At 36.9% G+C, this 15,215-nt stretch overlaps 1 protein-coding gene across 3 annotated transcripts; it reads right to left on the bottom strand.

Moving 5' to 3' along the window:
- Positions 1-898: 898 nt before the first annotated feature.
- Positions 899-8,919, bottom strand: LOC120437755 (low affinity immunoglobulin gamma Fc region receptor II-like). Of its 3 annotated transcripts, none has more exons than XM_039608301.1 (11): positions 8,710-8,919; positions 8,496-8,540; positions 7,985-8,245; positions 7,606-7,851; positions 7,299-7,445; positions 6,651-6,716; positions 3,502-3,570; positions 3,184-3,240; positions 3,030-3,095; positions 2,811-2,896; positions 899-1,079 (listed from the first exon to the last, which is right to left on the bottom strand). In XM_039608301.1, the coding sequence occupies exons 1-11, from the start codon at positions 8,831-8,833 to the stop codon at positions 1,068-1,070; spliced, it is 1,179 nt and encodes a 392-aa protein (XP_039464235.1). In that variant the 5' UTR covers positions 8,834-8,919; the 3' UTR covers positions 899-1,067. The 3 variants fall into 3 exon arrangements, with proteins under 3 accessions (XP_039464235.1, XP_039464236.1, XP_039464234.1); XM_039608302.1 differs by having other exon boundaries at positions 2,811-2,893; XM_039608300.1 differs by having other exon boundaries at positions 899-2,893.
- Positions 8,920-15,215: the final 6,296 nt, after the last annotated feature.

Raw genomic sequence — 15,215 nt, 5'->3', positions numbered from 1 at the left:
AGGTCTGACAACAGGAGGTGTATCACTCCTCCCATTTTTTAGCTTTAAGCGGAGAGTGTTGGCTAATGCTGTCCGTAGAAAACACTGTTTTTACCGTTGATTCCTGCTGTAAACGCCACTGTTTTATTCAGAAAGAAAAGCACCACGTGTATTTTTGATCATAACTCTGGTTTTACGTGGCCCATCGACACAATTCAAAAACTGGTATATAGTTTTTAAGTCGACACAAGTTGAAACAAAAACTCTTGGTCGCTGCATGTTATTGCTGTGCCGTCTTAAACGGGTCATGTGATTTTGACGCGCCAGCACGTCCGTCGACCCCAGAGGGTTAAGCAGCATATTCTTTTTTTTTGACACACTGGAGGGTTTTCAAGCATAAATGGCTTGTTTAACGTTATGTCAAGCATCTCAAACAGATTAAGGTCCAGAGTTTGACTAGACCACTCCAAAACCTTTGTTTTGATGTCAGTGACTTTGTTACTTTGAGTGTCCTACTGTTTTTTTTCGTAGTCTATCATTACTTGTTGAGATCTTTTAGCGTATTTCACTTCATCAGATGATTTCTATTTAAGTGAGTCAGCAGGTCTAACTGCAATGAGGGATGGGTGCGCCATGTAAACGCAAATCCTGTTTAAATTTAATGAATCATTTGTTGTAAAATATTTTTTGTACAACACTGTGTTTTATCTTGTACTAGACCACATTTCAGTTAGGGACATGCTTGTTAGGCTCACCCAGAAGGTGATGCGTCTGTTTGGGGAAAAAATGTAATGCAACAGTTTTAGATTAATGGTTGACCACAGTGAGTGTGTGCGTGTGCATGCTGTAACGACTCTTTTCTTGTAAACAGCATTCATACACATAAAAAGACAACATACAGGTCAAGTCAGGTGCTTTTATTAGCATTCAGCCTCATATCTACTTATAAACATGTGCGTCTGGCAGCCAGATTTGTCTAACTAACTAGACAAAAGTTATCACAATTTATAAACATGGAAACCAAAACCAAATGAAAATTTTTCAATTACAAAATCTCTCACTGAGATGTGATTATGTCTTCGATCAGTTCACTCTGCAACCTGCAAGATAGAATGGTATAGATAAAAAATAAAATTTAACTAAAACAAACAAAAAAACATAGAAACAATTTTTGTATTCTGTACATTAAACAGCCAATTTTAACTTCAACGAGTAGTTGCCAAACATGTATTGTCATTTTTGATGTAAAGTATATTTTTCTTATACTCTGAACTGATTTTTTCAGGATTTTTTTCTACATACGTGTTTTTTCATGGCAGCATTATTTAACACACACGTTTGAGAGTGAGTATATAAGCTATATACAGTGGTGTGAAAAAGTGTTTGCCCTCTTCCAGATTTCTTAGTTGGTATTAGTTGGTATATTTTGTATTTTTGTTACACGTAAATGTTTCAGATCAAATAAATTTAAATAGATAACACACTTAGATAACACAAGTAAACACAAAATGCAGTTCCTAAATAAAGGTGTTACTTTTAAGAGTGAAAAAATCCAAACCTACATGGTACTGTGCCTTTTTAAGGTCATGCCACAGCAACTCAGTTCAGGTCAGTATTGAGGTCAGGACTTTGACTAGGCCACTCCAAAATCTTCATTTAGTCTTTCTTAAGCCATTCAGAGCTGGACTTGTTTTGGATCATTGCCCTGCTGTAAAACACAAGTCTGCTTCACTTGGGGTCACGAACAGATAGCCGGACATTCTCCTTCAGGATGCTTTGGCTAAGGCAGCAAAAGACCCCCAGACCTTCACACTACCACCACCATATTTTACAGTTGCTATGATGTTCTTTTTCTTAAATGCTGTTAGTTTTATTGCAGATGTAATGTGACACAAACTTTCCAAAAAAATAAACTTTTGTTTTGTCAGTCCACAGAATATATTCCCAAAAGTTTCTGAGGTCATGAAGATGTTTTTTGGCAAATGTGAGGCATGGCTTTATGATCACCCGTGGTTTTCTCCTTGAATTCTTCCATCATTTTTAACCAGTCTCTTTCTTATGGTTGAATCATGAACTCCGACCTTAACTGAAACATGAGGCCTGTGGTTCTTTGAGTTCTTTTGTGACTTCCTGGATGATTCGTTGATGTGCTCTTGAAGTAATTTTGGTAGACCAGTAACTCCTGGGAAGATTCACCACTCTTCCAGGATTTTTTCCATTTGTATAATAATGGCTCTTACCGTGGTTCATTAGAGTGCCAAAGCATTAGAACTGGCTTTGTTACCCTTTCCAGACTGATAGATTTCAGCGGCTTTGTTTCTCCGGTGTTTCTTTAGATGATGATGATGTTGTTGTTTTGTTTTGTTTTTTTAAGTGATTTCTTGATTCAACAAGTCTGCCAGTAATCAGGCCTGAGTACTGTTAGTGAAACTGAACTTTCCCAGCTTTCCAAACAATGTGATTAATCACAGTTAATTCATGATTTAACAAAAAGAGTAATCATTTTTCACACAGGATCAGGTAGGTTTGTATAACTTTTCTCCCTCAATCAATGGAATTGTTAATTAAAAATCGCATTTTGTATTTACTCGAGTTATCGTTGTCTGTTATTAAAATGTGTTTGATATTTCTGAAACATGTTATTATGACAATGCAAAACACTAGGAAATCAGGATGGGGCCAAAACTTATTCACACCACTGTATATCTATATTATAACACTGGAGTTAGCATTGGAGTGTCTACACTATGAAACCCATTCATCCCATTTATTCATCTTCATCACATATTATCTGAATGCAACACATAAGGCATAGCTGCCCCCAGTCTTACCATCTGTATTGGAGAATAAAAGAGATTCTCTGGTATGGGTTGGTTTATACCTGGTGAGAGGATTTTTTTGGTGGGTTCTGATTCTGCTTTGATAATAGATGGAAATAAATTAGTTGGTAACCCATATTTTTATATAATAAAACACTTGTTAGGTGATGTTTCTGTTGTTGCTTGATGTAAGCATCATTATTAAATGGGTTTAATCACAATGAGTCTCACCTTGTGGCTGAGTGTCACCCTGGGCTAAACTGTAGTAAATGGATCTAGAAGACAGTTCATCTTCATCTAATAGAATGAAACCGAAAGAAACAGTGGGAGTGAAAAGATAGGAAACCATAATAACATTAAGGCTTTTAATCACAATGAGTCTTACTTTGTGGTTGAGTGTCACCCTGGGCTAAGCTGTAAATAGGTCTACTGGACAGTCCATCTGATGGAGAGAAACAGTGAGAGTGAAAGAATAGATGACCACAGTGACAATGACCAAGGATGGCTAATCTCTATATTCAGTGGTTTTAATTTAAGGTTTTAGGGAAATGTTGAATTCAGTTCTATAGGAAAATTACATTAGTTTGCAGCCCATTTTTTATGTAATAAAACAATTAGATTGTTTCAAATACTAGGTGATATTTCTGCTGTTGCTTAATCATAGTGTCACTATTAAATGACTTTTAATTACAGTGACTCTTACCTTGTGGTTGAGCGTCGCTCGGGACAAAGCTGTAGTAAACTGGTGTAGAGGACAGTGCAGGACTATTTTCTGATAGAGAGAAACAGTAAGAGTGAGGGGATGAATAACCACAGTAATATCAATGACAAGAATCCATGTTTGCTATTTACTATAGTCGTTGATTTTCATTTAAAATTTTGCAACAATTCACATTCACAGTTAGATAAGAATTCAGCTTTTTGGTTAGTTAGAAATAAAATAACTAGTTGAAGTGAAATATAGTTATGAAGTTAAATATATGTTAAATAGATTCATCAATCATAAATCTATGTTATAAAAGCTAAATTATAAAGTTAAATTAGCACATAATTATATATAAATATTTATGTAGTCTTTAGTGACTGCTCTATCTGCCAATAGCTGGTGAATTATAAAGACATATTTATCGCAGATAGAGCAGTCGCTCTACTAGTTGCCATCATGGAAGGACAAGCACCTGCATGGCATGTAACACTGGCAAATGGAAGGAGTGGTTGACATCCAGAAATCCAACAAGTGGCTGTACAAAGCTGGACTGAAAGACAGAGTGTCACGGCTAACGGAGTGAGCCGTGTGGAGGAAATAAATGAGGATCCAAGTGCAGGTACTCGCTAAGATGTGAAGGTGGTTTATTGCAAAATAAAACACAAGGTGGAAATGGCAAAACAGAACTAAAGCTAAGCTATACTGGGAAAAACTAAACTACAGGACAGCAAACCTGAATATGAACATGAACATAAACATAAACATGGGCAAGCAGAGGCACATGAAGGTGGACAGCAGGGTGAACACACGGTTGACTTAAATACAAACAGAAGAACACAGGGAGATTACACACAGGTGGGGAACACAGCTGGAAGTAATTGACAAGACGAAACAGAGGAAGACAGAAATAATAAGACAGAAAACAAGAAACAAGCCTGTCAAGTGTGGCCTAGAGATCTTCTGGGTTTGTGATGCACACATCCCCAATGCAATATCTAGAATGTTTTCACAGGGACGCAAATAGGGAAAGAAGTTCAGAAGAATGTGAGGGAAATCACTGTCCAGCATTTATGCAGTAGATTCAGAAAGACAAGATGCAACATCACCACAGTAAAATTTTTCTCCAGCATGCGTTTTCCACAGTGTCTTCAGGAAACACTATTGTAGGGACTCTCCAATAGGACAAGCCGGTCCTCTGATGAAGGCTACTGAGATCTTGAAGCTTTACAGCACAGAGTTTGCATTCAATGGCAGCACGAAATAAGTTGTTGTTATACTCCCAAGCACGATGTGTCGCAACAGAATGGTGAATGAAAATACCAGAAAGGGAAAGAAAACCCTACAATTTATCAAATTCTATAAGAAGACCAAAGCTGTACATACAATGGACCAGATGGTTGACACTTATACCTGCAAGTGTAAAACATAGAGGTGGCCCATGGTGTTGTGGTACAACCTGCCACTGCCAACCTGAGCACCCTGAATTTAACAGAGGTATCATGAGTGAATGATGATTCTGCCTCACTGAGTTCTTGAACAAGCTTACCACTCCACATATGAGAAGTCAGCTGGGAGGTTCGCCCCAAAGGCACTGAAGCAATGGGAAGGTGTGCGGTGATAAAAGCCACAACTCAGCCACATGAAAAGAGCAGACAGGGCCAACCAAAGGCACCAAGATTTCAGTTTCAAATAACACAGATAATTTGTTAAAGTCAGCAGTCCATGTGGAAAATGCAATGCATCTGTGTGCAGTGATTAAAGCCAGAAACAGGTAAACTGTCAAAGCTCCATATAGTGAGGGGACAAAGCAAGAAAAGATAAAACAGACAGGAATTGTGTGGACAGTTACACACATAAATGGGGGTAACTCTCTCTCTCTCTCTCTCTCTCTCTCTCTCTCTCTCTCTCACACACACACACACACACACACACACACACACACACACAAATGGATGTTGACATTGTTCTATTGCTGTTGTGTCATTTTATGACTTAAATATGACTGTGTACCTCGCTATTTACCACAGGCCTTCAAGCTGGCAGTAGTTAAACTGTTACTTAATAAGTCATCTCAAGACCCAGTGGTCTTAGCTAATTATAGGCCAATCTCCAACCTTCCTTTCATTCTCTGGATACCATTATCTTGGCCTCCAGTAACACTGTGAGGAATCTTGGAGTCATTTTTCACCAAGATATTCTTCAATGCACATATTAACCTAAAACTCTACTTTTAAGATTAGGCTTCAAACTTTCCTTTTTGCAAAAGCATATAGTTAAGGCTGGATCAGGTGACCCTGAATCCTCCCTTAGTTATGCTGCAATAGACGTAGGCTGCTGGGGATTCCCATGATGCATTGAGTATGGTTTTTCAGTCACCTTTCTCACTCACTATGTGTTAATAGACCTCTCTGCATTAAATCATACTTGTTATTAATCTCTGTCTCTCTTCCACAGCATGTCTTTATCCTGTCTTCCTTCTCTCTCCCCAACTGGTCGCAGCAGATGGCCGCCCCTCCCTGAGCCTGGTTCTCCTGGAGGTTTCTTCCTGTTAAAAGGGAGTTTTTCCTTCCCACTGTCGCCAAAGTGCTTGCTCATAGGGGTCATATGATTGTTGGTTTTTCTTGGTTTCTTGGTTGGTTTTATTATTATAGGGTATACCTTACAATATAAAGGCCTTGAGGTGACTGTTGTTGTAATTTGGCACTGTATAAATAAAATTGAAAATTGAATTGAAATTAATTATCCTTACATGTGTTCATTGAGTTTTTAACTCGTATACCGTTTAAGTGCTCAATCATTTTTATCAGATTAGATTAAAAAATAAAAAATTAGTATTCACTTAAAAAATTAAGTTGAAATCATATGCATATCAGAAGTCTTACTTCATAACACATGTAAACTTTCTGAGCTGTATAAGAAAACTCAAAGCTCTCACTGTAGATGCACAACATTTGAAAGAGACTTAGTGCCGGTGTGGTTTTCATTTGAGGCATACGTTCACTAAGCCCAAATTATTACTAGCATCTGCACATTTATAAATAACACATACACACTGAAGAAACATTCAGCCAGTACACTTTTTTTTTCTGCTTACGACGTCATAGAAAAACTCTTGTGCTACTGTGGTTGAAAACTCAGAAACATACCTTTCTTCTTCCTGTTTTTTCTTACAGCAGCACATGTTGCTCTACCTGCATTCACTCTACTGGCCTCTATGGACACGGAAACACAAAACATTAAAACACTGATAAACTAGTAACTAGATATTAGTGTTGCATATAACAGACATGTTGATATAAAAAAAGAGTCTAATCAGATAATACATCTCTTGGGCTCAGAATAATCTGCTAAATATCATCATCATAATTATTATTTGAGCTTCTGACATAAAATAATTTCTCAAATATGAGGTAGAGAAAGTATTTGATATAAACATTACTTGTGTTCCACTGAACATTAAAGATAAACAGATAATATTAACACAGTATCTCTGTTGTGACCTGTTTGATCCTCAGTTGTGCCTTAACCATCTACTTTTGTTGACTGACAGAGCAATGCACAAGAAAAATGAACAAGATATTTTTCAAACATTATATGTCAAATGCAGTTATTACTTTTAATTTTTCCATGTCGCAATAATTAAGGTGCCTTAACTCCAGATTACTGTTGCTAAGAAAACATTTTTGGTTGAACAGCACATGAGAGTGCAGCATAGCAAAACAAAAGCAGTGAATCCAAAGTTTTGCATAAAAAGACAAAGTTTTCAATATTTTGTTTACCTTTGTCACACTAACCTTTGCTAAAGTGATACAGTCCCATGGTCACAATCAAGAGAAAAATAAATAAAATGGTGGCAGTGATCCAAGGTGTGGCAGCAGAGGAGGAAGGACCTGCCTCTTTGTGACTGTCTGGATTAGTAGTTGAATTTACATTTTGAGAGTCTAAATGACAGTTTGAAAAGAGAGAAGAGTTGATTTAAGAGAAACAAAAAACAAATGTTCATTTTCAAATATTCAATGTTTGTTCAGGCTGACACATTTAAATTAGCAATGTGTCAGGTTCAACAGCTTTGCTTTACTTTCATTTATCTTTGCGTCTCACCTGTGATGTTCAGCCAGCTCTCTGGTGATTCTCCAGCTCCTGAGATGTTACACTTGTAAAGTCCCTCGTTTGATTTTGAAACTCTGTGAATGGTCATGTTTCCTGTGGAGCTTCTATGGATGTGACCTCCATCTTTGTAGAAATCAGCTGTAAAGTTGGAGGAAATAGTTTTGTTTCTGCAGCTCAGAGTCACAGTTTCTTCAATTAACACAGGAACAGCAGGACTCTCCAGGATCACAGGACCATCTGAAATTACAAACATTTGACATTTATTTAATATAATGAATTAAATAGAAAGCAATATTAGATTATACTCAATATTAAGTAATTAAAATTTATCAAACGCTGTTGTTCTTTCTTTATTTTTCTTCAAACGTACTAGTGACACAGATGTTGATAATGTTACTTCTTATTCCTCCTTCAGTGTCATACCAGTACTCTCCACTGTCGTCTGTATAAAGAGTTTTCATCTTGCAGGATGATCCTGTTGGTGTCTTCACGTTAGTTCTGTTACATGATTTTATTTTCCCTTTGAATTTTTGCACAACTTCACAATAATCGACTCCTTCACAGTAAAATGTTACTGATTCATATTCAAAGAACTGCAATCTGTTTGGAACAACACGAAGAGAAACTGCATCTGAAACAAAGTATAAAGAAAGAGTCAGTTTAGAATTTTAATACTAAAACTGCTGCACTATACTGCCGCAATGACAGAGTAAAAGCACGTTTTTTTTAAGTGTATCATAATTCATGATAATTAATCGTCACAGGACACGTTACACTAAAATCACAAAAGAACAAGAAAACAAGAACTTTTCTTATGAATTGCTCTCTCCTCCGAAACATCTAATAATCTTCATATAGACAAGGAAATAGTTTGTACACACCAACTTTCTGACCTTGTACACCAAGCAGAATCATGATGGTCATCACTGAAGAGACACAACAAATTTTAATATTTGCTTTTTGACTTTTACAGCTAGGAGTAAATGTATCATCACATCTTTTAACTGGATCACAAAAATGCATTCAGTTACTTTATCTTAAGGTAAAAACAAAAAAAAATGTCATATGGTCAAGGGGAAATGAGAAAGTACTCACACAGTCTGATGCACAGAGCTCTGACGTCCATGTTGTCTATCTGCAGAGTAAAGACTGCAGAGTAAACTGAAGTGTAACAGCAGCGAGGAGAGGTACCTACTTGCAAATAAATATATTTTAACATTGAATATTTTTAGGACGATGCAATGCAATAATCCAGTGTTACTAAAGAATTTTCCAAAGAAGCTGAGTGGCTTCTGTGTCAAGTCAAGCCTCCCTGTTTCAGTTCACTATCGGTGGGCGGAACATGAAACCATTTCAGACTCTGTTTGGTGCAACTTGTAGGCTGGTTTCCTATGTTCACATTCTCAGTTTTGGTGTAGTATGTGCGTCACTAGGAACTTGTTCTTGTTTTTAATAAGACTGCAAACATTTTTTTGCTATTTGAAGATGTCTCTCTTGTAAAGGTGACACTGAGTGTCAGTGCCATTACTTGTAAAAATAAAGGTTAAATTAGTTGAAAGGAGACTCAAAGTCTCAACTTTGTCCCCTGTTGTTATATTCAGTTTGAACTTCAACAGGTCGCCTTGATGCCTGCCTAAAAACATTGATTTGCTAGCATGTTGTAGGCTCATTAGACGTTTGAATTAATGAGCAGTTGAACAAGTGTACCTAATGAAGTGACTGACGAGCAAAAAAAAAAAAAAGTAAAAATTAAAAAAATCAAAAGGCTACTAACTCTAAATGACTAGAACTAAAATGACTAGATAAATTGGAATCGGAGAAATGCTTCAGGGTCAAAAAAGTTTGAATGCCTTGGCAATGCTGGGGTTTTGCTGCGGACAAGGTTTAAAAAAAATCTGTGTTACTGATACAACTGTTTTTCCAACTTCCAACATGTTAGCACACTTTTATTTACGGAAGACGATTAGGGCCACTGGAAAAAAACAAGTGGGCACATTTTTTTTTCTGACTTTAATTTCAGAATTCTGAGATTAAAGTCACAATTCTTGTTTGGATCTATGAAGAGGCCAGTAAGTGTATATGTGGTCAGTTTTGGGGCGAGTCCTTTGCACTAAATGTACCATTTGTTCATTGCAGTCCAACTCTGCCACCTGCAGTGCATCATAAAACATTACAACATTCATTTTCTTTAGGCACAAAAAGGTTACCTCTGGCTCGGTTTGACACTGAGTCAGAGGTGCAAAAGTACAGATATTCTGTACTTTTACAAAAAAGTGCAGGCGATGAAATGTAATATGTTAATGTAATGACATTATATTAGTAGTACATGTTCAGATTTATTTCAGTCTAAATTTTAATTCTAATAAAGGCACTCAGCTTGAATCATTTTTTACAGCATAAGTGGAAAAAAAAAACAATGATTTTCTTTTATTGCTCTATTTTCTGTTGCCTACATTGTAGATGACCTTTACCTCCACAAATAAACAGGGAAATGAGAACAGTCAGAGCTTGACTTGAGATTCTGGTGTGGTAAGACTAACATAGATTGCAGGTTGACAGTTTATACTTTCTTTATACTGGATAGTATAAACTTTGTATGAAGGTGGAATGAATCTAATCATCAGATTAAACTGAAATTCATTAAAACCCTTAACATGAGTAAATGTAATGTCAAAATAACATATCAGTGAAGATAAATAGAGGCTGCTGTGCCCAGTGCTAGTTTTCTGCGATAGTTCAACACATTCAGAGGGATGCAATCACTTAATTTGCTGATTGGGTTTTATTTCTCCTTTCCTGTCATGTTTTGCTGTGTGGCAGGCAGGACTCAAACGCAGGACTCACACAAAGGAAATTTAACAGAAAGCGGCAGCTTTATTGCTGCAAGTCATTTCCAGGACAAAACAAAACTTGAAACTACAAAGAGAAAACTCAAACTAAAACACTAGAAAACAAACGAGGAACTGAGAACTAGAGGGAAGAAACAGGATAGTGAGAGTATGACACGACAACCAACTGAGAGAAACACGGGGCATCCAATAGGAAATATGGATTAAGCAGCCAATTCGAACAGTTTGAGCAAAATTACCTGTTACTCAATGTTTTTTTTCTTTTTATTATTAGTTTAGTAACTACTTCCCTTAAAGGTTCACATTCGGGATATATAATGTTTTTGACTGACTAGAATCTATCCAAATTTACCCAGTCCAAAAGCCAGATTTTCACAGCATACAAAATAGTGGCTACTCTTCTGAAGTGTGAAATACTTGTTAATGATGATGCTAAACTGCTCATAATAGTAGAAAGGGTTATCTTATAAAATGTTATGTTGTAGACTGTGATTAGCCAATAGCTCATTTTGATAAATCCATCATATTTAACTACTGGTAACTAGTGTGTAATATTATTTAAACACAATGCTTGGAGTCATTTAAAGAAAGGAACCATTATTCTTGAATTTGATTTATTTATTTGTCCAGGAGGAGACACAAGTTCCTTTGGTGTTGTATTGGGAAGGGCATCATTCTGGCCTAATAATGTGGAGACGCCTTGTGGCAATTGAGCTTTATTTTGATACAGTAATAGTGCATAAAGAGGTATTCTTTGTTTTTTTTTTTATTTTATTGTTTGTTTGTTTGTTTGTTTTTCAATTTGCGAGGAGTGCTACAATGTCTGCCTTTTGCAACAGGAGGCCCTGCAGTGCTTCTACTTTATCTTTCTATGAGCTGTCACAAATGATTCCTCTGCATGAAACACACATTAATATCACATTTCAGAATTATTCATTTATGTTTTAAAATTTTGAACTCCATAGTTTTCTTTTAATGCAGAAAGTATTCCCACAATCTGATGCAGACAGCGCTCACCTCCATGATGTCTTGTTGAGTTATAGCACCGTGACTCATTTCTGCCGCTGAAACAACAGTTTATATTCAAAAAAATAGCCTTAGTGTACAGTTCTCTTTCAGAGGGGGAGGAAACAAACAAATCCTGTCTTAGAGAATAAAAAATGATTACAAGATTTCTTTATATCCACTCTGACTCTGATGTATTAGGGTAAGAGAAGAAACTTCTTGATGCATGCTCAATCATCCAGGAAAGCAAATCTCCAAAAGTTGAATCTGTTCATCTGGACGTAGCGTTTTGTGGGAGAAACATTTCGTCACTCATCCAAGTGACTTCTTCAGTCTCAGCTGACTGCAGGTTTCCCCAATCTTATAAACAGTACATTTGCATAATGACTGAAACCAGCCCACTGAAGGAACAATGGGCTGTGAGGTCAGTTCATTGATCATAATTATGCAAATTCTCATGACCATTGATCAACAACCACTGATCAAAGAACATTGATCAATGGCCATGAGTACCATTCACAGAGAGTTGGGGAATGGCTGCAATCACAGCATTGTAAGATGGCGAAAGATGTACCCTTAGGCCCCCTCCTCGATTCAGAGATGGTCTTTCCTTTTCACGTAAATGGCCTCCTTGACTCCGGCGCTCAAACCAGCGTTCCTCCCTGTCCAGGATGTGTACATCCTCATCGTTGAAAGAGTGTCCACTGGCCTGTAGGTGTAAATAGACTGCAGAGTCCTGGCCTGATGAGGTAGCTCTTCTGTGTTGTGCCACCCACTTCACCAGAGGTTGTTTGGTTTCCCCGATGTATAAATCCTGGCAATCCTTAACAGCGTACACTACAATAAGATAAGATAAGATAAGATAAGATAAGATAACCTTTATTAGTCCCACACGTGGGAAATTTGTTTTGTCACAGCAGGAAGTGGACAGTGCAAAAGTTATGAAGGACAATTAGAATAAAATAAAATAAGATAAAATAAAATAAAATAAAATAATACAGGTTTTCCCTTGGGCAGCGGTTGTCCTTCTCTCCTGGATCGGCTGGAGCTTTCTTTAGGTGTCTTTCCAGCTTTGACAAAAGTCCAGCTGGGATAACCACATTTACTCAGGGCCTTCTTGATGTGCTGTTCTTCTGCCTCCCTGGCCGCTGTGTCAGTGGGGATGGTGTTTGCTCTGTGTTGTAGCGTCCTGATGATACCCAGTTTGTGCTCCAGTGGATAATGAGAGTCAAAACTTAGATACTGATCCATATGCATAGGTTTACGGTACACGTCAGCTTTTAGATGTCCCCCATTACTGATGGAAATCTCACAGTCTAAGAAGGCTAATCGGCCACTTTTCATATCCTCCCTGGTGAATTTGATCTGTCGGTCCACTGAGTTAACGTGGTCCGTGAAATGTGGTACATCCTGAGATTTGGTTTTCACCCAGGTGTCATCCACATACGTGAACCAATGACTTGGTGGTGTTCCAGGGTAGGATAGCAAAGCCCTTTTTTCCACTTCTTTCATGTACAAATTGGCCATGATGGGTGAAACTGGGGAACCCATGGCACACCCATGTTTCTGTCAGTAGAACTGACCCTGAAAGTAGACTGAAACTGACTGAAAGTAGCTGTAGATAATGTTACATCTGTGAAATAATTATGAGTAATTTCAGTTAAAAATACGTAAAATGTTTTTACAAGCACTATTTGGTTTTTAAGATGATATGTTTTATACAAACAAAATCACAGGTCACATGTGTGTCCACAAATGGCACTGCAGTCTCCTATAGAGAAGAATAGTGTGGGTACTTTATCAGAGTTATAGTACGATGTTACAGTCATGGCATTTAAACATTTTCTAAGATCCCCATTTCTTAAAACTGTGAAAACGTACTTCAAAACACTTCATAATGAATTCATGATCCAGCGAAGGATGTGTCCATTGTGTCCATTTCTTATCCAACAAGTAACTATTAAGTGAATTATGTCACAGAGAAAGTAAATTCTGCTGAAATAATTCATATTCACTGTAATCTACTCTGTAGAGCCTAAGCCACACTTAAAGTCAGTTAAAGTCATGCTCAATATCAAACTTGGCAGTTATATTTCACTGATGACCACAAACTCAGTACGCCTGTTTTGGAAAAATCTAATGTTACACTTTGACAATAGCGGTTGACCACAGTGGGTGTCATTGAAAGCTGCACCAGCTCTTTTACTGTAACAACATTCATACATGTGTAAAAAACAGAAAGATCAAACGCTTTGGTTAAAGTTCAACTTCTAAATAAGAGTCAGGTGTCTTTGGTTGTGCTCAAACTTTATGCATGTGTATAACACCATGGGAATGGCAAGCAGCTGCATCAGATGTATCTGACTGAATAAAGAAAAACTACAACATGTTTATAGACATGTAGACCAAACCTGTTTGATAGTGCACAGCTTTTTAATTACAAAAAAAATATCTGATAAGCTTGGGTTGGTTCTTTGTTTTTGCTCTCACTCAGATGTGATTATGTCTTTATTCAGCTCTCTCTCTGCAACCTGTAAGACACACAAAAGAAGAGTAGAAGAAAAAATGTAAAGTACAGCAGTTAAAAAATATTCTAAGAATGTCATCAAAGAATCAAAGATTTATTCTACATACATTTGAGTGAAATGTATGACAAACTATACATATTCCATTGCCATTTAATAGTATGTAACTGTCTATATTGCCAATCCCAAAATTACTAATTACTATTATCTGACTGCAGCATATAAAGCATAATTCCCCAACTTACTGAATTGTAGAATAGCAGGGATCCTCTGCTATGTGTTGGCAGCGACCTGCTGAGGGCAACTCTGTGCTGGTTCCTGCTTCTGCTTTGACAACAGGTGGAATGAAATCAATTGGTAGCTGAAACATTTTACATAAAAAAACAATTTTTTGTCTTAGATTACAAATTACTTGCTGTTTCAGATTTCTTAATGCTAATGTTAAAATGTTTTTTAATTACATGGCTTTCAGTTAGTCTTATCTTGTGGTTGAGTGTCACAGAGGCCTAAGCTGTAGGAAATTGGTCTAGAGGGTGATGCATCTTCATCTTGTGATGGAGAGGGACAGTGAGAGTGAGGGGAATGATAACCACAGCAATATTAGTCATGATGATCACTGTCTGTTATTCAATGTATTCATTAGACTTGATTTTGAATTTTACGAAAATAGGACATTCAAGATTAGAAACAAAATCGATGACATTCCTACATGTGCCCAGGAATCTGCCTGACAGACTCATTTTCCATCTAATAATAATAATATTATTAATAATTTTGTGACTGTCTGAATTAGTTATGTATGGTTTAGTTTGAGAGTATAAATGATGTCTAAGAAACCAGAAAGGCTTAAATGAGAAAACAATAGTAAATCATCATTTTAGCTCTTGCATATGCTTCTACAAAGATAGAGGGAAAGACTGGGCCATGAACACTGATGAATTTAATGAAGGTGCATCTAATCACCAATCGGAAAGACAAGACAGATAAACATGCTTAACATGGCAAACATGATACAGACTAAACACAAATACTCAGTCTAATTTAGGATCAAAACTCCATATTGCCAGAACTACTGGAACTGTTAATAACAGAGTTGTATGAGAGTATAACAACATATAAATGAAATAAAATAAATAAATATGACTTGGACAGAAGGTGCTGCAAAAGTGTTTAAAGTTGGCTTCCATTACACAATAAATCCATTTGCAGTGATGTCATTTGA

The sequence above is a fragment of the Oreochromis aureus genome, linkage group 3 (assembly GCF_013358895.1).
Source record: "Oreochromis aureus strain Israel breed Guangdong linkage group 3, ZZ_aureus, whole genome shotgun sequence".
In the NCBI taxonomy this organism is placed as follows: Eukaryota; Metazoa; Chordata; class Actinopteri; order Cichliformes; family Cichlidae; genus Oreochromis; species Oreochromis aureus.
This window is presented reverse-complemented; position numbering and strand designations above follow the sequence as displayed.